This window comes from Lytechinus variegatus, chromosome 6 (genome assembly GCF_018143015.1).
Source record: "Lytechinus variegatus isolate NC3 chromosome 6, Lvar_3.0, whole genome shotgun sequence".
Classification (NCBI taxonomy): domain Eukaryota; kingdom Metazoa; phylum Echinodermata; class Echinoidea; order Temnopleuroida; family Toxopneustidae; genus Lytechinus; species Lytechinus variegatus.
In genome coordinates this window covers 12607773-12631143 of record NC_054745.1, presented here as the reverse complement: position 1 = coordinate 12631143, position 23371 = coordinate 12607773, and the positions used below count along the sequence as shown (strand labels likewise).

Below are 23371 nucleotides of genomic sequence, written 5' to 3'. Positions count from 1 at the left end.
TGAAATTGATGGATTTCCGTAGAGTCATGATTGATTGAATCAATCGTAACTCTTTGTAAGACGGGGCCCTGATCATGTGTAACTGCCAAAGATGTGCATACGATTATAGCTGTGAAACAACCCCTCCTTGTTTTGATGGAATTGGTGTGTCGTTGCTTTGAAGTCAGGACTCATCCACCTATTTTTTGCTTCTTTCTTTTTGTTTTCTGTGTCTCTCTGTCCCTCTCTGTCTCACTTTCTTTTCACTCTTTCTATCTCTCTTTCTTCCCCCCTCTCTGTATTTGTTTTGCCTTCTATGTATAGGGCTTGTGTCTCTCTCTCTGTCTCACCTTTTCTGTTTGTCTGTCTCTCTCTTGCCTTCTCCGTCTTTTCTCTGTGTTTCTCTGTCTCAGTTTCCCTGTCTTTCTTTCTGTTTCTCATTCTCCCCTGTCTCATTGTCTCACTCTGTATCCGTGTCTTACTGTTTTTGGCATTATTTATGGCAGCTCTTATTTTCCAACATTTTCAGGTTGTTGTGTGTTAGTACATTTATATATAGCTGATATAAAGTTGACATGAACATATTTTTTCTGCAAAAGCCTGTTTCATGCTTACATGCTTTAAATGTTTTTCTCACCCTTTTCATTGGTTATTATAACTTTCTATCATTTACCCTTGTCAATGTTGTATATTTTCCACATTTACTGGGTTTGGTTAACAATTGTATGACCATAATTACGTTATCAAAGTTTAAACCATTTTCATCTCCCATCTCTTTGCAAAGCTAATTTCATTCTGCAGCAAATATTTATTTTATTGTATTTTTTATATCTTCCTTGCCTGCTGATTCTTGTATGATTGTACACGACTTGAACACTCTTTGCCTTCTGCTTGTGTTTATTCAATGTGTTTTGATTTACTGATTCTTCCTATTGTTATATCTCTTCCTATCTCCTTCTGTGTCACTCTTCTCTTCCACTTCCTCTTCTTTTCCTCTTTGCTTTCCCTCTTGTTCTCCCTCTCTGTTTATGATGCTTCTCGCAATCTCTTTTCTCCCCCTCTTCCACTTTATTTCTTTCTTCCCCTCTATGTCTTTATTCCCCGTTCTATCGTTTTGCTTTCCCTTCCCTCTCGTTGTTCACTGTGCCCCCCTTTTTCAATGACTTTCTTCACAATCTCTTCTCATTCTATTTTTCTCTCTCCGACTCTATATCTCTTTATCATACTCTTATCTTTCTCTTGTATTCGTCGTTTCATCTCTCTTTCCTTTATTTCTTTTTTTCCCCTTCCTATGTTATTCACTCTTTTTTGTTTTCCCTACTTATTCTTTGCTGTGCCTCCTTTTTTTATTTGAGTTTGTTCACAATCTCTTCACCTGCTATTTCTCTCTCTCTTACTTTTTTTTTTTTCTCACTCTCCTATTCCTCTTGTTTTGCTCTCATTCTATCTCAGTATCCCCTCTCTAACTTGCTTCCCCTTTGTCATATCTCTTCTTGTATTTTCTCTTCATTCTCCCCTCTCTCAATTTTGCTTTCCTTCTCCAATCTCTTTGTCTCTTTCTCCTTCTCTTCTGTTTGTATTCGCTCATTCTTTCTTTCTTAGCACCCCCTCTCTAACTTGCTTCCCCTTTGTCATATCTCTTCTTGTATTTTCTCCTCATTCTCCCCTCTCAATTTTGCTTCCCTTCTCCCCTCTCAATTTTGCTTTCCTTCTCCAATCTCTTTGTGTCTTTCTCCTTCTCTTCTGTTTGTATTTGCTCATTCTTTCGTTCTCAGTATCCCCTCTCTAACTTGCTTCCCCTTTGTAATATCTCTTGTATTTTCTCTTCATTCTCCCCTCTCTCAACTTTGCTATCCTGCTCCAATCCCTTTGTCTCCCTCTCCTTCTCTCCTGCTTGTATTCTCTCCTAGTACCCCCCCTCTAACTTGCTTCCCCTTTGTCATATCTCTTCTTGTATTTTCTCTTCATTCTCCCCTCTCTCAACTTTGCTATCCTGCTCCAATCCCTTTGTCTCTCTCTCCTCTCCTGCTTGTATTCTCTCCTTCCTCTCTCTGCCTTTCTTTGCACCTCACCTTCAATCCCTTTCCGTATCATGATGCATATATGCTTATCACTACACCATCTGATCATTTGCATGCTTTTCCCATCTGCTGCTTGCACACACACACACCCACACACACTTATTTTCCTTCACCTATGGTAGGATTGGCATGTGCATAGCGTGTGGTGATCCCTTCTCACCTGAATTAGTACTGCCATTTCTCAGGACGCACAACTGCAGCCTCTCTGCTTTAGATAGGTACACCACTCTTTCTCATTCATGCCACCTTTTTCATTTTGCACACCATCTTATGGTGTCCAACAGAAGTGAGCACACTCTTCACAAAAACTAACAAAAACAAACATTGAAAAAAAAAAATCAACATTTTGTAATGTAACTCTTCCCAAAGTTTTTTCCAAAATTCAAACAGTATGTGAAAAGCAAAGATGACATGACAGGATACCTATTTTATCATGATCATAAAGCATTTGGTTTAAATGAATCGGAATACAAAGTTATGCATGTTTAAACAACATATCCCTAAGGGATGTCCTAACTTCTGTTGGCTACTATATTGCACATTCACCTTGCTAAATACCTTATATTGCTATCTTTTATTACTATACATGTACCTTTACATTACTTCAATCACATTTATATTTGGAATTGTCTTCAAATATATGATGTTTGGCTTCTAATCATTATTTTTCCATATTCCATAAGACTAGTATTTTTCTGGTAAATTTCATTTACTTTGAGAACTCTATCATGTGTAGATAAAATTCTGGATACATAATATTTTGCCATGTTTAAGTTTTTATCAAGTTGTATTAGATGTATTTTATTAGAAAAAAATCCAAAGATACTGTCATACTGAGATTAAATGCACTATTGATTTTTTGTGCTTGTAATGCTGACCAATAAATATCAACATTTCCTATGGGATGGTGTCCTCAATTAAGTGTTATTATATATGTATAACATAGAAAGTAAAAATGTAAGTTATTGGCGAGATAAAATGTGTATAAAATAGAAAATGAAATAACCTGGATAGAAAACAAATGTTTCCTTACAATTTAATATTCAAAGTCGGAAGGAATACTCAATTACTACAAAGTAATCTTAGTTTCAAAATATGCATACAATTTTAATATCTTAGTATTAAACAGGTCTTGTCTAAAATGAGATTCCTGATTTGACCTCAGTTTGACCTCATTTGCATAACTCCTCCCCCCTCACCCTCTCACCACCACCACCAATATCACCAACACCTTCACCCTTCTCTACCCCATCAGGATCGGCCTATGCATGACTTGCGGTGACCCCTTTCAGCCCGACCTCGTCCTGTCACCGATCACGAGCCACAACTTCATGGCCACGCCCAACGAGAAGAACTGCATCACGTGTGACTTGTTCCTCATCGATACCAAGTGCCGGGTGGACTTTGAGATCTCTTCGTATCATCTCAGCGAGAGCCTACGGGACCAGCGGGTTCACCATGGCTACATCCTCGTCTATGCAGCTCAACGGAAGGCATCACTGGAGATGCTAAGGTAGGTTGAAATACAGTCAACTCTTAGGACTGTTTCATGAAATGTCTTTTCTGACATTTCATCTGACAAGTCCCATTTTATCTGGCAGTTACCATAGTAACCATGCTTCTCAGCCAATCAAAACCAAGGAAAGTTGTCAGATCTGACAACTTGTCGGACAAAAATGTTGATAAAGGGTTCCCTTGTGTGTGTTTTTCTTAAATCTGTTTGTAATATTACCTTGAATTTTTCAAACGACTGGACTTTGTTCTTAGGAACTAGGTCAGCTACATAGGGATATTTTATGTAGTGTAAGAATGAGTCATTAGTCTTGTGAAATCATAACTTACAAACAGTTAATGAAATGGCCTCTTTGTGTATAGAAGGTCTAACTTGCATTATCCCTGATGCTGTATACTATTCTTACCTTCATGCTATCAGAGAAGTTATAGGTCACACAAGTATTAAATACCCTGGGCTGTTTCCAGGAACTTATAGTCATTGTCGGTAGTGAGAATTACTACTTCTTCCGTCATACTAAAACTTAAACAAGAAGTTTTAACTACAATATTATCTTTTTCTTTGTCTCATTTCAGGTGGTTCATGAAGCTAGTGGAGCCTATACCGACCCTAGTGGTGGCCGTGTGTGAAGACATCAACTCAGCTGCGGACGGCATAGCGGAGGGCCAACGTCTTGTGGATGGGACAGCCACTGCAAAATTAGTCCCAGCCAATTGCTCATCATTCAGAGAACAAAGTATGTATTCATTCTGGGGACCCAATGGGAATTTATTCCCTCAATTGCAGTGTGTGTAGCGGTGGTGACACAATATTTGCTCTTGGGACAATTGCGTAGGGCTTAATTTTGTTCCTCCCTCAGTGGCTAAGCTTTATTTTAAGGGGCCGTAGACTTTGTCTACCATTTACATATGTGCTACAGTGTAATTTTACTCTCACGAGAATAAGGTAATCATTTCTCCAAACGTTAAAAGGCAATAGTTTTTACTTTGAAGTTGGTCCTTCGATTCGTGTGTGGAATTTGGAGCAGAACAACTGCTGCCGGAGCAAATGTTATGGAACAGTAACAGCTGCCATCTAGTCATGTCATCTATGTTATCTAGCTTTTGATGTTTGTTGGATGAGACTCTCTCATAGCGAATGTGATGTGGATGTTTAAAATGTACCTAAGAAGTGTTTATTTTAATACAACTCTGTCATATTTAACACCCCCAGGGCCCCATCTTACAAAGAGTTACAATTGATCCGATTAACCTAATGTATATTGGAAATCCATCAATCTCATAATGTTTTCTTTAAGGAATTTGCACAATGTCCTTTGAAAACAAAGAGAAGCATACTGAATTGTCAAGAAAACAGCGAATGTTTGAATATACGTCATATCTAGAAATACTTTGAACAAGCATGCATTTTATATGTTGACTTCGCTGGCTGTCCATAGTTGTGATTGATGGGATCAATCCTAAATCTTTGTAAGACGGGGCCCAGGTGTACTTGTGAGCAATATGAATGCCCTATATTACTTTTATTAATTCATTATCTTTCTTTGTTGTTTAATTTTCTTTCTCTCAGCTGTGATCTACAATAGTTTCTTGAAGGAAGCCCACAGGAAGAGGAAAGAAACAGAGAAGCTTTACAAGGCAGATGAGATCGCTAAAAGACCTCCAATGGAGTTACCATCTCCAAGGTAAGTCTTGTTATAAAACCAAAATTGAAGTCAAATTATCAAACAAATAAAATCATACTTGCCACACACCAGGGAACCATACCTTTATTTTTTCCTCAGGAAATTCGTAAAATCTCCATGGTTAACAAAGAGAATCACTCTTGAATCTTACGACTGTTTGCGATCCGACTTTGGAACAAATCGCACTTTGCTCATTTTCTGAAAATGGGAATGGAACATATCATTTTATTTGAGGTTTAAATTAATTGAAAGAATACTAATATAACCATTTTGAAAGATTGCAAACCTTTATTTTGGAGTAAAGGCCAAATTAGTTTCAAATCAAAGCCAACCGTACGACTGCTATAACGTCATGACTGGATATTAAATTCGCTTTTATTCTAAGAAGGATGATAGCAAACATGTAGTCACAGATTTTAACATACTGTAGGTATTCATACGATGATTTCGAATATTTCACACTAAGATATTCCAAGTCTCAATATTAGCATCAAGTTGTACAACATTTTATTCTGAAATCGGGTCGCAGGCCAATCGTAAAATGTGCGGTCGCCTTAATATATACATCATATCTAGAAAATATTTTGAATATTTGATGTTGACGTTTCTGGCCATCCATAGTTGTGGTTTATCGGATCCTGGCGGGTGTTTCATAAAGCTGATTGTAAGCAACGAAAGACTGGTGACCCATTCTTGTGCTACATAATACATCCCTTGTAACTGACCTAGCACCTTATAACATGTTCCAGTCGAGCGTAAAGTTGTGCATAACTAGATGATAAGCTTGATGAAACACCCACCAGGGTCCCGTCTTACAAAGAGTTACGATTAATCCAATCAATCGTATCTCTATGGAAATCCATCAGTGTCATAATGTTGTCTACAGGAAATTTGCAGAATGTCCTTTGTGAACATAGGAGATCAAACCAAATTGTCAAGAAATCAATTAATTTATGGATATACATTCATATCGAGATTTGTTTTTGATCAAACATGCATATTATATGTTGACTTTGCTGGCTTTCCATAGTTGCGATTGATCGGATCAATTGCAACTATTTGTAAGACGGGCCCCAGGCAATCCTGTATGATAAACTGATAAATGAGTAATCACATGAGCTTGTTAATAGAATTTTAACGAATGAAACATGTCAAACAAATCTACTTTTATAATACATTTATTTAGTAATCCTTCAACAGGTGTGTTGAGTTTGATTGGTAGAGCATCTGTCTCACAACCGGGAGGTCGGGGGTTCAAACTCTGGTCGTGTCAGACCAAAAGTCGTTAAAAGATTGGCGTTGCTGCTACCCTGTTTGATGTTCAACGATGTAATGGATAGAGCTTCGTCGATCTGGTGCTGCTCAGTGGCTGCCGGGCCAATGATCGATTGGGCAAAACAAATTTCTGAGTTTTTCTATTTCAGATATCTATTTTGAACAATAACATATGGATTTTCATTTTCATTAAGCCATCCATCCATAGATCAGGGGCCCGTCTTGCAAAGAGTTGCGATTGATCCGATCAGTCGCAACTTTGGAAAGCCAGCAAAGTCAACATATACAATGCACGTTTGCTCAATTTTTTTTTCTAGATATGAATGTATATCCATAAATCCATTGATTTTTTGACAGTTTGGTGTGTTCTCCTTAGTTTTCAAAGGATATTTTGCAACTTTCCTATAGAAAAATTATGATGAATTATGATGGAATTCCATAGAGTTATGATTGATTGGGTCAATTGTAACTCTTTGTAAGACGGGGCCCTGTAATTCATTTCAATATTTTTCTCTTGCTTTTTAGTCGAGATGCCTCTGTGGATGACGCTCAAACACCTACGTCAGGTATGAAACAAACTATCACCTTCCCCTTAACACTTAATATCAATATCCATACTGCATGGTATGCCCTATATATATATTGCATTTTGTAGTGTCTTTGGTATATTCACATACACCATACTCATTGTTTATATCGTATAGGAGCAGCTTACGTATATGATGTTAGAATTGTTTGTCGGCTGTTTAAACCTCATATCTCAAAATTTAAAAGAGATTGAGTACAGCTCAGAACAAAGATGTATTTTAGAACTGGCGATCATATTGTCTTAATACATTCCTATCATTATAGGCAAAAGAAGTTTGCCTCTTCTGTTATTACTCTAAAAAATTTATTTTTTTTAGCTGTCCTAATTCTAATTCAAACATTTGATCAGTTGCCAATTTTGTGATCTTGGGCCCTAGGTCATCAAAGATACTAACAATGTTGATCTTTCTTTTGTATGTCTTGAATTTTAACCGACACTTTGGTGGTAAAGGTTCAGTAATATTAGTTATATTTAACTTTATCCACAACATTACAATTTTCCAAACTATAGTGACTGTTACATCCCACTTCATTGACAATTTTTAAATGAATATATGTGTATGGCTTGAAAAACTGCAGTAGTTTTAAACTGTTTACTGCTCTACTATTACAGCTTCCTTTGTGTAAGGCATATGCCTCACTCCGTCCATGTGAATGAAAACATATACCTCTTTGTACCCCTATAATATAGTAAATGTACCCATTCCAGACCTAGTACAAGACAATGGTTTAACATGTGGCATGGATGTTATAATTAGACGGAAATTGTCTAAATAATAATGATAATAATGTTCAACCTTTATATGGCATGGACTGATTATTCCAAGTTGTCCTAGACTATAGATCCAAGAACTTAATTTCTTTCACTGTTATCTATTTCCTGTTTCTTGTGCATTCTTGGAATGCAAGCATAAAACAGTAAATGAATTGACGTGGGCATTTTGTCAGATGTCTGTAGCACATCTCTTGGCCGTAATCTGGCTTGAATATTATTGAGGCATCTTTTTATAGCCACTTTCCTACATCCACCATCATGGCATGTGAGGATTGGTAGCAAAGAGTGGCTTGCCAGTTTCCTGTGTGAAAGAAGCCACTTTGACTTTTAATGGGGTGGTCCAGGCTGAAAGTATTTATAGCATAATAGAGTAGAATTCACTGAGCAAAATGCCGAAAATTTCATAAAAATCGGACAACAAATAGCAAAGTTATTGAATTTTAAAGTTCAGCAATTTTTTGTAAAAACAGTCGTCATGCATAGTCATTAGGTGGGCTGATGATGTCACGTCTCCACTTGTTCTTTTGTATTTTATCATATGAAATTTAGGTTTATTCAAATTTTTTCCTCCAAGAACTAGAAAACTTGGATTGACAACTGATTTAGTGCATTAGATATTTATTGCTGCAACTTATTTCATTATAAGGGAGACATCATTCACACAAGTATGAAATAATAAAAAAATTATGATTTTATGTAATAACACAAGAAAATGGAAAGTGGAGATGTGACATCATCAGCTCGCCTCATGAATATTCATGACGACTGTTTTCACAAAATATTGCTAAACTTTAAACTTCAATAACTTAGTTATTTGTAATCCGATTTTGATGAAATTTTTGGCGTTTTGCTCAGTGAATTCTACTCTGTGTATTAAGATATAAGTATTTTCAGCCTGGACCACTCCTTTAATGATGTGCCTTACGCTCTGTCTAAAAAAAATTCTCAACGAAACAATAGTCAAGATTCACATGTATTCATATACTTCCTGTATACACTATACTCCAAGACTATGGCCCGTATTCTGAAGTTTAGTTTAACTCAGACCATAGTCTAAATCTGTGCTAAAATTATGGCAAGCCAAGAGTGTCAAAAGTATTTATTAAGTTATATATTCCTTATGTTTACTGTGCTCTTTCCTGATTCATTAATGGTGAAGACAATTATTTATACTTCCTACACAATTATGAATGATTTGAGAGCCAAATGAGCTGAAATATTATATATCTACTGTTAGTGATTTATGTTTCCATACTTAAACCACAACTTTAAACCTGAGTTTAAGTTAAACCCATCTTCACAATATAGGCTTTATTTATGCATGTTTAGTAATGCATTAGCAATGGTAATCTGTATACCAGTATGTACATGTATATGGGAATGGCTTTTCGTGTTAAGCAGTGGGAAAAAGTGAAAAGGTAGAATTTTTTGGATATGGAGTATTATAACTAGAAATTATTTATTAATCCAAGAGTGGAATTACAAGTCAGAGTAATTTGATATTGGGATTGGTAAATGGAATTCAGCTTGCTTTTACTGCTTCATGGATGTAAATTTGCTCCCAGTTAAAAGTTGCCCAGTCTGGGCCCTTTTGTATAAGAGTTACTGGTAGCTTCACCATTCAATGGTAATTACCATGGTAACAATGCTCTACAGCCAATCAAAATCAAGGATTTTATGGAAATAACCAATGGATGGTAAGGTTACAATAGAGGCAACTTTTGGGCACTTCCATAAAATGATCAACCTTTTTTTTAATGTCATGATCCATTAAGAACATTACAGACTGTCAAAAGAACAAGAAATGAGAGACAGAAATTTCATGATGTACATATTTTATGGAATTGCCTTTTATAGCAATTGGGCCCTCTGAAGTACTTTGAATCTGTATTAGTGGTATTATGAAGAATGAAATAACCTTTATACCATCCATACCCAATTAGAAATTCTATTTAAGCTGTATGAGCGTAAAAAGAGTGTAGTCCTTGGAGTACATTACCTTTAATTGCCTTTAATGCCAATTCATTTTGAGATTTCAATCTTAAATTTTAAACAAAAGGGAAATTTTATCGACAATTATATATGATGAAGGGAATTATGATTCAAAAGAAGCACAAAATAAGTGATACTGGCCCAGAATCTGTTTATGATGTCCGAATCATTTTAATTCATATCATCCTCCTTGGCTTAATAATTATGAATTCTTGCCTTTGTTTCTTGCATACACCTATTTTTGTAATGATTCAACAATCAGCATAAATTTGTCTGATGTCGATTATTTCCTTTCAAAGCTGAGTGAAATTCTTGTAGAAGTTTGCTCATTTAGATTATGTCCTTTCAGGGGCCCGTTGCAGAAAGAGTTGGGTTTAAACGCAAGTCAAAAAATCAATCGCAAGTCCCAAATGCGCGTTGTTGATTGGTTGAAAATCAAGTTGCGCATGATCTTTTTGAGTTGCGATTGATTGCAACTCTTTCTGCAACGGGCCCCAGAGCATAGTGAATTTTATAAAAAAAATGAAACAAATGGAATTGGTCAAAGTGCATTAACTTTCCTGACTCTTGTTCTAATTTATCCTTTCTTCATTTTCCACCCTTCCATCCCTCACATGTTGGCTTCCTATTCCTCTCCTCAACCCCCTATTCAATTAATGGTATCTCCCTATTAATGCAATGTGTGTTCCTTTTTTTTTTTACTGAAATGAATTGTATTTTTTTTTCTGCTTTAACTTCCTGTACATGCAAACATGTGTTTTTCCTGTGGTGTAAATATACTGTATTTTTTTAATCCTTGTAATTGTTGGCACATTAAGTGTTATTTTCATCTTTTTTGTTTTTATTGTACATTCCTCTTTCTTTTATTGCCTTGATAAACTGTCTTTGTCTTCAATGGATCCTTGATTTTATAAATGGATCTGTTATTGGTTTCATTTTTTGGTCTCACATTTTTTTGTCTATTGTCTGCATCTTTGTCTTTATATGGCTTACTAATTTGTTGTCTGATTTTCTTAACTTCAAAATTTTCCTTTGGCTTATATCATTTTAATACATTCATTTATTGCTATATAAAAATGTTCATTTCAACAATATCTGTGTCACCATAATTTCTTTTGGATATTGATTGATCTTTCATTTCAATTTAATTTAATTTGTTTAATGTAACAAATAATGAAAATTACCAAATTCTTTTACCATTATTTCTTATGAATTGGAACCTTGGTATATCTTTTATGTTCGAACACTGGATTTGATTTTCAAATTCTTTGGCTTCAAATTTGAATCGAACTTCAAAATTTTGTGTTATTTACACATCTTCCACTTTCCCCCTTTTCTCGTTTGAAAAAAAAATGAACAAATCCTCTATTTTAATAATTATTTCATTTTATTATTATGTGGTCCCACATGCTCTGTTTTATGTTGTCTATGTCTCATAACGCATCTGCATCCCTATGATTTTATGTATATTAATCATCATGACGTGCGTAATATATCCAAATATTGCTAAATTGTATAAATTCCTCTTGATGCATATAAATTTCCCATTATTGTATAAATTGGTAATAATCTCTTGCCTTGCATCTGATTCAAATCCCCCCTCTATTCCTTGATACCTTTTAATTCTATTCCTTTTCTACTTTGAATACATCTTGGTAATTTGCATAAAAATGGAATACCTTGACTTTGATTTGATGATATCCGAACGGTCTGCATGATGTGGATGGTCTCAATATATATGCATACATGTTGCATGATGCACCGTGCCCCACCCCACCCAGCCCCACCCCCCATTACCAATGGTGCCACCCCACCCACCCCCCTTCCAATAGGCTTCACCCCCGAGTTTGTACCCCGCCAGAGATCCGTTTCTTCGGAAGCGGTGGTCCACGATCCCCTGGTTAAGCCCAGTGAAATACGCAACCGCATGAGGCTACAGCAGCAGTCCCATTTTAGCTTCCGAGGTAAAAGAATGAACGTGTCGTCTTCGTATAAAATATTTAAAGGGATAAATATGGAGAATAAACTCCTTTGTTGAATGTTGAGTATAGAGTGTTTTTTGTGAAATTATAGCGCCCACAGCGTCATGCCTGACTGAGTACATAGTACTTAGTGTTCTTGAAATTCGAACAAATTAAATTAGTGAATAAAGCCTTTTTGAATGCAGAATATTGCGAGATTCAGGAACTCTCTGTTTCAACAAAGAAGTGGAGGGGCAAGCATCATAAACCTGTAATGCTTTGCCCCTCTAATATTTTTGTCTGCTCAGAAAGTTCTGTCGCCATTGAATTGAAGGCACTCTTTCCCTTAAATTATGCCCTTAAAATTCCCTCATCTGAGTCACTTAGGTTTCTGGGTATATACCTATCATTCTATACTTATTCAGTTATAAAAGTAATTATGAGGTAAATGTATATTGCATACAGGTTTGATGTAAGCATAATTCTTTATACCTACATGAATCTAGTATCATGGATATTACCTTTTTTATTATTACCCATTATTCATTCAATATTTAATCATTCTCCCCTTCAATAATAATGAACTTGTGATAAACATGTTTTTAATATTTCTTCAATTGAGTGCAGATAATCTGTTCAGTATATATCTTATATTATTTCATTTCTAATTTTCGTCCATTCAAAATCCCCAAAATATATGTACACATCTTGGTGCCAATAATGCTTATAGCATTTAATTTGACTGTGATATGAGAGCAGTATACACACTGATAAAATGCCTTTACTGAATAAAGCATAAGTGGTAGACTGGGGATTGAACCCTGGACTTTTTATTGGTTGAGTGGGTGCCCAAGGCAACATGACCTCTTCACCATTGTAGATGTTTTTTCGTATTCAGCAAGAATTGGGGATCGGGGATCTTCTTAAGAAAGATTTGCGTTTAAATGTAATCAAAATATCAAGTGTAAGTCTAGAATGAGCACTTTTGATTGGCAAAAAACCAAGTTGCGTTTGATTTTCTGAGTTGCTTTTGATTGTAACTTGTTCTGAGGTTCTGCAGTAAGTTCCAGGGTTCTGTTAAAATAAGAGGGTCGTGCAAATAGGTCTGATTAATTAAAGGCAAACTCAAAATGGCATTGGTGTTTATAGTTATATATGAATGTAAAAGAAAAAAAATGAATCAATTGAATGAATCTCTTTGAGAGAAAGGTTCCTAAGAGTTTAGATCCTTCAAATTTTTTTATTCAGGTTTGGATTTATTGCAAGCTTTCATGAGGATTTCTCCTTGGCCCTCTTACCCAAACCCTAGTGATTGATTATGGATCTAATAAACAATTGATTCCATTGATCATAGTATACAAGTCAATAATATCAATCAACTATATGATCCATTGCTGAGTTTATTGGACCCTTGTGGGTGTTTCGTAAAGCTGTTGGGAAGTTACAAGCAAACAAAGGAATAGTGACCCTTTCTTGTGGTAGATGATAGACACAAGATTTTCATTGGTGTTGATGAAGTACCTAAGAAAGGATCACCAACTTACAAACAGCATTTTGAAATGACCACCAGGGGTCCGTTGCAGAAAGAGTTGCATTAAAACGCAAGTCAAAAAATCAATCACAAGTCCCAAATGCGAGCTGTTGATTGGTAGAAAATCAAGTTACGCATGATTGTTAGAGTTATGTTTGCAAATCTTTCTGCAATGGGCCCCTGAACTTGTGTTTAAAATGGCTTTCCTCATAAACAAAGAAAAAGAAAGACCGAATTCATGTGAAAAAAACCTTACGTAAAATGAATAGCCCCCTGTCAAGTTCAAAATAAAGAAGTTTCTGTTATTTTCTGCACAAAAGATCACCAGTTTTCTTATTATTTGTAATAATATTTTATTATTATGTATCTGTTTATTATTTCAGGTGTTGAGGACCAGGTATACGATGAGATCGGTCATCAGCAATCTAGATGGGCACCAAAACCCAGTAATGAAGGTGAATATATATATATATATATATATATATATACTTGAAGATTAACGAAAATGTGATAGAAATGCACGTGTCATAATGATGAAGAAAAATAATTTACAAGATTCCATATTCCAATGATAAATCTCAACCTAATTAAGATAAAGTTTACATATTGGTTAATGACATTATTCCATATTCCCTTTACGATTATTAAGATGAAGATACATGTAATATCGATTTTCAGTATTATTTCAAATTCCCTCTGATATTATTGTTTATTATACCCCTCTTTATGGTTAGGATGCCATCCCTCTCATGATAAAGATTACAAATGATTTACAGAATTATTCCATATCCCTATGACTGAAAAATATGTTTCTACCAAAATGATAGGATTAATTCTTTTTTTTCTTCATAATTGAGTGATAAAGATTAGTAATTGATTTACAGCATTAATCCACATTCCTTCTGAGATGCAAAAATATCATACCCCTTTTGGTAAAGAATACAAATAATTTACAGCATTATTTTGTATTCATATGACTGAAAAATATATTACCCCTGAAAAAAGGGAATATTATTCCCATCATTGTGATAACAATAACATATTGATTTACAGCATTATTCCATCTCCCTTCTCAGATAAAAATTACAATTGTTTTTCCATTAATCGAGTAATGAAGATCACAAAACTGATTTACAGCATAATTCCATTTTCCATATTATGTTCATTGGTATCATTGGCTTTGCTTCAGAGGGTTAAGGCAATTGTTTTGAATATTAATATCACTTGCAAATAGGTACTCATATACGTGTATCGCAGACGTTGAATGAAAAGCTGCTCATTGCGATTTTTCATTGGTTTGAATCGATTCATAACACTTACTACGGATATTACATAGCTTACAGTATTCACATCTGCCAATTGATAATTTTCTCATCCCTTTTCAAGTCATGATAAAAACCACATGTACCATCCTAGTTCCAGGTAAAAAAGTGTGAACTGATCTTTTGCCTGGAGTACAGTGTGCTGGTTGTGTTCAGCCTTTTGCTTGATCACGTTTTAATGAGCGTTTGTTTAATGATTGCGGGACCATGCCATCATTTTCATGCTAGTAGTTTCACTCTGCTTAGTGTAGCTATGTAATATGAATAGAAGAAAAATGAGGGTAACTTTGCTCAAAGTTTAATTTTGAATTAACAATCTTTTTTTTTATATAAAACTCATTCTCATGGCCCTGCGCAAAGAGTTCATGCGATTTTATTAACCATGTAGGGTAGATCATTAATTTCATCATAACTTTGCATTAATTGCTACTGATCTTCTCAAGTATTTGTTTATTACTCTGGGTCTGAGAGGGGCCATGTGGAGTGCTTTTTAGGGTTGATTTTACCCTGCATGCTGCATTTGAAAGCAAGATTTGCTATGATGGGGTTAAGTTTGCAGTGTTGACATGCCTGGATAGAGGGAAATCAATAAAATTTTGATATTCTTTTCCCTTTCATTTTTAAAAAATTGACTTGAAAGATTCAAATTTTTCCTGAATTTTTTCCTAATCAAAGAAGCTTCTTTATGATTAGGGGATTTTATTCATGTGCAATTCAGCATAAGCTTAAGTTTTTCTACTCGTAATTGGCATTTAAGCAGTGTGAACCTTATTGATACAATATCGTACTGTGTATCATTAATGAGCAAATCAGGGTTTTAGAGGTTTGCTGTGTCCGATATTTTTATTCATTTTTTTGTTTGATGTAAAAGAGGGGAAAACCAGCTTTTTGATTTTGCAAAATGATACGGGCAATGTATGACAGTCACTGTTCTCTTTTTCATTAATGTAACAAAGTATGAAAATTTCTGTTTCTTAATGGTTTTATTGATGTGAGGATTTATTTTGTTACTATCATTTCTTTTTTATTACCTTTTCTTTTCCCCACATGCTTGCCGATCTGTGCTTCAATATTGCATTATCCTACCCTATAAAATTACCTTATGTACATGTATGTCCTCCCATGGCTTTTCCTCTCCCTATAAAATCCCATTAAACCATTACCATATATCACATGTATCTCCTATGACTTTTCTTCCCTCCCTCTACAATTTCATTATACCATTACCTTCTATGTATGTCCCCTATATGCTTTTCCCCCTCTCCTTATACGATCCCATCATGCACCTTATGTAATGTCTCTTCCTTCTTTTGCACTGAATAACATCCCTTATATATAATATCGTACTTCCTTACATCACTTATTTCTCTTATGTAATTCCTGTCCTTGTCTTTGCCCCATGCTACCTGGTTTTGTCCCATACATTTCTTAATAACCCTACTGATCTTATTACTCCTCCTGATACAAACCCATTACACTCCCATTATTTCCCCATCAATCTGATGACTAATATACTCTCTCTTATACATCTCCTACCACTCCTTGTACTAATCCTTGCACCACTCCTTATACCAATCTTTACCAATCTTTACACCAATCTTTACACCAATCCTTATACCAATCCTTATACCAATCCTTATACCAATCCTTATACCAATCCTTATACCAATCTTTATACCAATCCTTATACTCCCCTTTTACCATATCTTATACCTATCCTCATACCATCCTTTATCCTTACACCGATCTTTTTACTAATCCATATACTACCTCTCATACCTGTCTTTATACCATCCCTCATATTTCTGTTATATCCTATGGTGTCTTGTACTACATTATTTCACTTCCAAAACTTGTGATCCCATTTTCATATATCATTTCCAATCATACTTTTCAATTTCCCTCACATTCTTATATCTCTCTGCCCATGCCCCTATTTCATGACCAATACCAAACCCTTATGCCATGCACTTCTACAAACCCAATGTCTTATACCCCTTCCCTGGTAAGCAGCTCGTATGTACCACACAGCCAACTATGAATCCAGGCAACGGCGATGGGGCTCTGAGGTGAGGCGAAAGCCTAATTTACCGTTGCCCTCGACACCACAGAGCACTGGGACAGAAGGTATAGGTTTGGTTGATGAATATTTCTCTGTCTCTGTATTTGTGCATCGTTCGTATATGTACCTGTTCCTGTGTTGTGCATTGTGTTGCCTTGGTCTATCAAACCAATATACCTTATACTCTCTCAATATCTTACACTGTAAAAGTGGGACAGAGGGTTAAGCTTTCATTAATAAATATTTCTTTGTGTCTGTAGTTGTGCTTCATTTGTATTAGCATGAACGTCCCTGTACCTGTATGTGCATTGTGTTGTCTGAGTCTGTGAAACTATTATACCTTATACACTTGTACTCTCTCAATATCTTATACTGTAAAAGTGAGCTTTTGGTTTCAAGTGCAATGTGAAAACAGGTGCTTCTTTTCTGTAGCAAATTGATAAAGATATCAATTGAAAATACAAAAAGGTGAAAAAGGATGAACATAGGAAAAGAAAAATAATTGAAATTAGAAAGCTGAAATTAAAGCAATAAAAAAAGTATATGAAGTTTAAGTTGAATCATCTATAGAATCACTTATAATGTGAAGTATAATTTGATCTTTGCATGAAATATATAAAATTTATAGGATTTTGAAATTAAATTTTGCCTTGATTGAATCACTTTTATCATATATTTCTCTTCTACTTTTATCTTGGGGTTATTTGGGAATATCTGTTGCCTTCCTTCATAGAACTTATTATTCCAGTTATCCTCGGTGAATGGAAAGTATTAAGAGATGCTGTAGAAATTATGGCTTTGTATGTAAATCATATATACCCTTTTGGGTATTATTTCTGTCTTTTTGTATTCTGTCTGTCTGTCTCCTGTCTTATGTCTTATTCTCTTCATGTGGGCCTAAATATTTTTAGATTCTGAGGCCTGTATTCTGATAGCAGGTTTTACTTAAACTCAGTTTTAAAGTTGTGGTTTAAAGTATCCAAATTTTTTATTAAGTTGTATGTTTCTTATGTTCACTGTGCTCTTTCCTAATTCATCGATGGTGAAGACAATCGTCTATTTATACTTCCTAGACAAATATGAATGCTTTGAGAGCCAAATGAGCTGAAGTATGATATCTCTACTGTTAGTGATTTATGTAACAATTGGCTATCCATACCACAACTTTGAATGTGATTTTAAGTTAAACCTGCTATCAGAATTATATACGGGTCTGTATCTCAACTTGCACTCTTGACTTCCTGTCAGGGAGGACTCCCCTTTTGGTTGAGTCTTATTTTAGTTTTTAACAAATTCCTTCTAATATATATTTTTATTATCATTATTTCACCAAGTCAAAGCTCTAAACTCTGAATAGATAAACAATACTACTATTGTGTTTGCCCAATGAAAAGAAGAAAATATATATTTGTCTATATCCTTTCTCTACCATTGATTTTATTAGGTTATACACATTAACTTATTCACATCCATGTGTATTCTCCATTCAAAAAGTTCATTTACAATTTCTTCCATTGTTAATTGAACAACCTTCAAATTTGTACATGGAGAGACCTTTTAAAGACCTGTTCTGGCAGTGGGATCATGTAGTGTTATTTTTTTGTTTTTTCACTGTTCTGTTATTTGGTCATATCTAAAACCTATGTGAAGCATGCACCACTGTCTTGTATGATAGCATAATGTGTCTATTATCCACCATCTCAAAGCCATTATTATGCAGTTTTACTTGTAATGTATATCACATGGTGACACGACCTTTGCTCCTCCCACAATTGCTCCGGTCCTAATGTCTCAGAAGGCATAGGATTAGAGTTAGGATTGTTATTTTTTTGGGGTCTAGATTATTGTATAGATTACGATTAGGGTTTATTTAGTTTTGGATGTAAGGTTTCATGTTTCACTTAAATAATGTGTAGATTTTCCATCTGAGCAATTGTTGCAGGAGCAAATGTCATTTAACCGTATTACATGTCTATGTGCCTGACATATTTGAATTTCATGCCCCCCCTTTTTTTGGGGGGGTGGCTTCATGGGATGTGGAATTGGTAGAACGAGGTTTAAGCATTAACTGGAGAAGAGGGCTGTCCGTGTGGACACCCATGTGGACATGATTTACACACTTATAGATCCACTTAATATTGCATTGAAGTTTTGTAATATTTATTTGAATAAATATGAAAAAAAAATCGCATTAATCATTTTAATTATGCTTCAGTATTGCTCCATAATGTTCATATAGCTTATCCTTAGATTGCCTTTTTCGTTCACCTTAGAACTTCATACAACTTCACTGAAAGTATTCATATCAAAACCAAAATTTCTTCCTAGAATTAGGGGAATAATTTTTCGCAGCCATGTAGATGCTATTGGCAAATACTGTTTTGTTAGTGACTAGCCAATTTCTTAGAGACATTTTATTTTGGTACTTGTAATATTGCGGTAACTATCTTAGAAATCTTGATCTAGATAAGCTCCTGAGCGTGGTCGTCATTAAGTTAACGAGTTTCACTAATCGTAAAACCTATATGTAATAGGCTTTATTTGCTCAGGATAAGCTCAAGTTCATCATAGCCTCAGTGGTTGGTGTGGTTTAAACACACATTCCTATAAGCTGCATACCTTGGAAATGTGCTCATAGCTTAGTTTTTTTATAATGCACATCTTTCTCTATTTTTAGATCCACTGTGTACTATTAACTAATTATAAGCAGTAGCTTATGCGCTCGTTCATACAGTAGGGTATCAATAACATCATGTCTTCATCATTTTTTTTTATTCACTGTGTACTTATCAGAAGCCCTACTCAATGCAACATACTCATTCAGAATTTCATTCACATTTTTTGAGTCACTGTGTACAGTTCGTAATGGTGGAGATATACTGTAAGAGGGATGTAGGGTGTAGTTGTACATTCATATCACATCTTCATTATTTCTTGATCCACCTTGTACTGTTCATGATGGCTTCCATTTCTGCTTTAAGAGTGACGTAGGGGTAGTGCATATTGTATCCTCACTATCTTGATCTACTGTATACCATTCATTCAAGATAGTGTGTTATAATGATTTCATGATGACATAGGAGACATATTATATCCTCATTATATCTTGATCTACTGTATACCATTCATTCAAGATAGTGTGTTATAATGATTTCATACAGATTTCTTCCTCCATATGCCCTTAAACTGCCTTTGAATTTACATGTACTGTATATTATAATAATTGTCTGAACTATCTCAAAATCCATATATTGGCAATTAACATTTTAAGCTTACATGTCCATGGAATTAAGTACATGTATGTGTATGTCGAACTGTACATGCTCACAGAGCTGTATAATTATTATGTTGTAGAGTAAATGTAGCTATACATGTAAGTCACATTTTTGCCATGGCTATCTGAAGTTTCGCTTAAATGCTGTTATTACTAACATTTCTTTACTAAATCAAATTCTCTTTGTTTTCTTGCCTATTCATTTTCTCTGCTCTCTTCTTTTCTTTTCTCATTTCTTTTTCTCCTGTTCACATTCTCCTGATCATTTCTTTTATTATTTTTTTTAATTTTTCCTTTCTTTAAATTTCTTTCCATCCATTTGTTGCACCTCTTCATTTTTCTCTGTCATTATTTTCCTTTCTCTTTCTTCTCATTTTCTTCTTTCCTTTTTCCATTTCATTTTTCTCTGGCATTTATTTTTCTTTTCTCATTTCTTCTTTTTCCATTTCATTTTTCTTCATTCTATACTTTTGTTTCTCTTCCTTTGTTTCTCTCTCCCTCCATATGTTTCTCTTACTCTTTTTTTATCTGTAACTTTATTCTTTTCTCTTTCCTCTTTCACTTTTCTCTCCTTTTCCCCCACTTTACCTTCCTTCTTCTTTTCCTTTTCCATTCCTTTATTTGTGTCCATTCAAAACCCTTTATCCCTTCATTTGTTCTTTCCCTCCATCTGTTCCTGTTCCTTTTTTATTATTCTGTAACTTTATTTCTCCCTTCTTTCCTCTTTCACTTTCTCCCCATTTTTTCCCCACCTTACCTTCCTTCTTTTCCTTTTCCATTCCTTTATTTTTGTCCATTCAAAACCCTTTATCCCTTCATTTGTTCTTTCTCTCCATCTGTTCCTGTTCCTTTTTTATTATTCTGTAACTTTATTTTTTTCTCTTTCCTCTTTCACTTTTCTCTCCTTTTCCCCCACTTTACCTTCCTTCTTCTTTTCCTTTTCCATTCCTTTATTTGTGTCCATTCAAAACCCTTTATCCCTTCATTTGTTCTTTCCCTCCATCTGTTCCTGTTCCTTTTTTATTATTCTGTAACTTTATTTCTCCTTTCTTTCCTCTTTCACTTTCTTCCCCACTTTACCTTCCCTCTATCCTCTGCTCTGCCCTTTACATCACGCTTCACCCGCAACCATCTGAAACAAAATAAATAAAAACTGCCACCAATAGCACATTATACTCAAGTTGAGAGGAGAGGTTCCGAACCAGTGCGACCGACGGTAGCGTTGACGGCCCGTTCGCATCAAGGTTGGTCCACATGCATGCTTGCTGAATTTGCTTCATCCGATTGTAATTGACTGTTCTTGTGAGCTACTGTTGTGACTGTTTTGTGTTCCCGTTCACTGTGTCAAGAGGGTCATGTCTTAATACGAAGAGTTGTGATTGATCCAACCAATCTTAGCTATGGAAAGCCATTAGTCTCATAATTCTTACTGGATATTTATACAATGTGCCTTTGAAGACAAGGAGGAGCATACTAATTCATCAAGACAATGATTCAGAGCCCAAGTATACTTTGTGTATTCAACGTTTTGAATGCACAAATCGTGGCTGGGCTGTTAAAACCTTGTATCTCAACATTTTTAAATGTTGAGGGCATATTTAAATAGAAAAAGCTGTATTTTAAGGCCACCGCACATGACTTCGCGATCCGATTTTGGAACAAATCGCATTTTGCTCATTTTCTGAAGATGTGAATGGAACATTTTATTTGAGGTTAAAATTAATTGACATAATAATATTATAACCATTTTGAAAGATTGCAATCCCTTATTTTAGAGTAAATTCCAAATTATTTTCAAATCATATAGCCAATCGTATGACTGCTATGACGTCTTTATGACTAGATATTAAATTTGCTTTCATTCTAAGAACGATGATAGCATAGTCACAAATTTGATCATAGGTATTCGTAAGATGATTTAGAACTTTACACAGTAGGATATTCCAAGTCTCAATATTATCATCAAATTCTGCTACATTTTATCCTGAAATCGGGTCGCAGACCAGTCGTAAGGTGTGCGGTCGCCTTTATAATTATAGCAATGATGACAATCTCATATTGTCTGAAAACAGTCTCTAGAAACCTATGATGAACTCTGTCGAGGCAAAAGATGGTTCACTACCCATGATATCACTCTAAAATCAAGCTTATTCTGAGTTGTAAAAATATTGATTTTTGAGATACAAGGTATTAACAGCCCAGAGACGAAATGCATCCTCAGTATTGGACTTGCTAGCGTTCCATAGTTGTGATTTATAGGAACAATTGTAACTGTTTGTATGACAGGGCCTCAATGTCGTTAAATCCACGTGTCCCCATAAAAGTTTCCTTTCTTAATTTCACGATGTTTATTCATTGTATTAACAACAGAATCAAACTGCTTTGATTTTGCTTTGATTTGCTTTATTCATTCTTATAATCATTTCATTCTACTTGTACTTTTTGCATCAGAGACGCCTGATTTTTTTTTTTGCCATAAAATCAATCCCAGGCACTGATCAGGGGGAGGGGATAAGAGGGGATTTTTTGATAACTTTCATTTTGCTTGCCAAAAAAAATCACAGGAAAGTTATTCTTTTGAGTGCTGATAACCTCATTTGAGGGCTTGTCCATGTTTTTTTCTTACACAGTGCCATCTGGAGAAATCCTGAATTTGCTCCTTCCCCTAAACTTTTTGCTGTTGATTAATTTCTTTACTAAATCTAACCACTTTCAAGAGTGTTAGTGATTGGAATGAGATGTTTCACATTTTGTGTATTGTCATGACATTGACTTGGGGGGTTCTAATTCACTTCATAGCTGAATTATAGCAACTTGACCATTTTTCTTCATTTGCCCATTTTCATGAAATATTTGCTGGATTTATTATTTCGTTCATCCATTATCATCCTGTATCAAACGTGTTCTATAGTTCTCATCATTTTTTTTTCAAGTTATCATAATTTTGTTTTGCTTTCATTTACAATTGATCCATGCGATCAAGTACTCAGTGTATATTTATTTCATTTCCTTTTTTTGTTTTCTTGTTTACATTGTTTACTATTTCTGCTATTATATTTTATTTTTATAGACAATCATAATCCATCTTGTCCAATCATCATTTTTTCTCAGTTTTGGTTCCAATTTGATGCCTTCTGCCGAATTGTGACGATAGCCTCATTCATGAGTGTGCAGTTGATTTCCCCCATGCACTTTTGAAGGACATTTTCACAGCCATACGAAAATGCGTATATACATTTTCATTTGTTTTTATGTTTGTTGTCTGTATTTATGACTATATTGACTTATTGCGTACTGATTGAACGAGATTGATTTCTGGATCATTTCCGCCTTA

The 23371-nt window shown here is 34.9% G+C and overlaps 1 protein-coding gene across 13 annotated transcripts in view; it reads left to right on the top strand.

The window, feature by feature from the left end:
• LOC121417020 (rho GTPase-activating protein 35-like) overlaps positions 1–23371 on the top strand; it is a 155492-nt gene that overhangs the window by 67242 nt on the left and 64879 nt on the right. For 4 of the 13 annotated variants that reach the window (XM_041610572.1, XM_041610562.1, XM_041610560.1 and 1 more), the window contains exons 15-22: positions 3316–3573; positions 4149–4309; positions 5143–5257; positions 7058–7098; positions 11720–11851; positions 13763–13834; positions 16715–16828; positions 21204–21281. In XM_041610572.1, coding sequence (XP_041466506.1) covers positions 3316–3573; positions 4149–4309; positions 5143–5257; positions 7058–7098; positions 11720–11851; positions 13763–13834; positions 16715–16828; positions 21204–21281 — 971 coding nt within the window. Of the gene's footprint in view, positions 1–3315; positions 3574–4148; positions 4310–5142; positions 5258–7057; positions 7099–11719; positions 11852–13762; positions 13835–14765; positions 14802–16714; positions 16829–21203; positions 21324–23371 lie in introns of all 13 variants that reach the window. The other 9 variants (XM_041610564.1, XM_041610561.1, XM_041610569.1 and 6 more) reach the window with 5 other exon arrangements.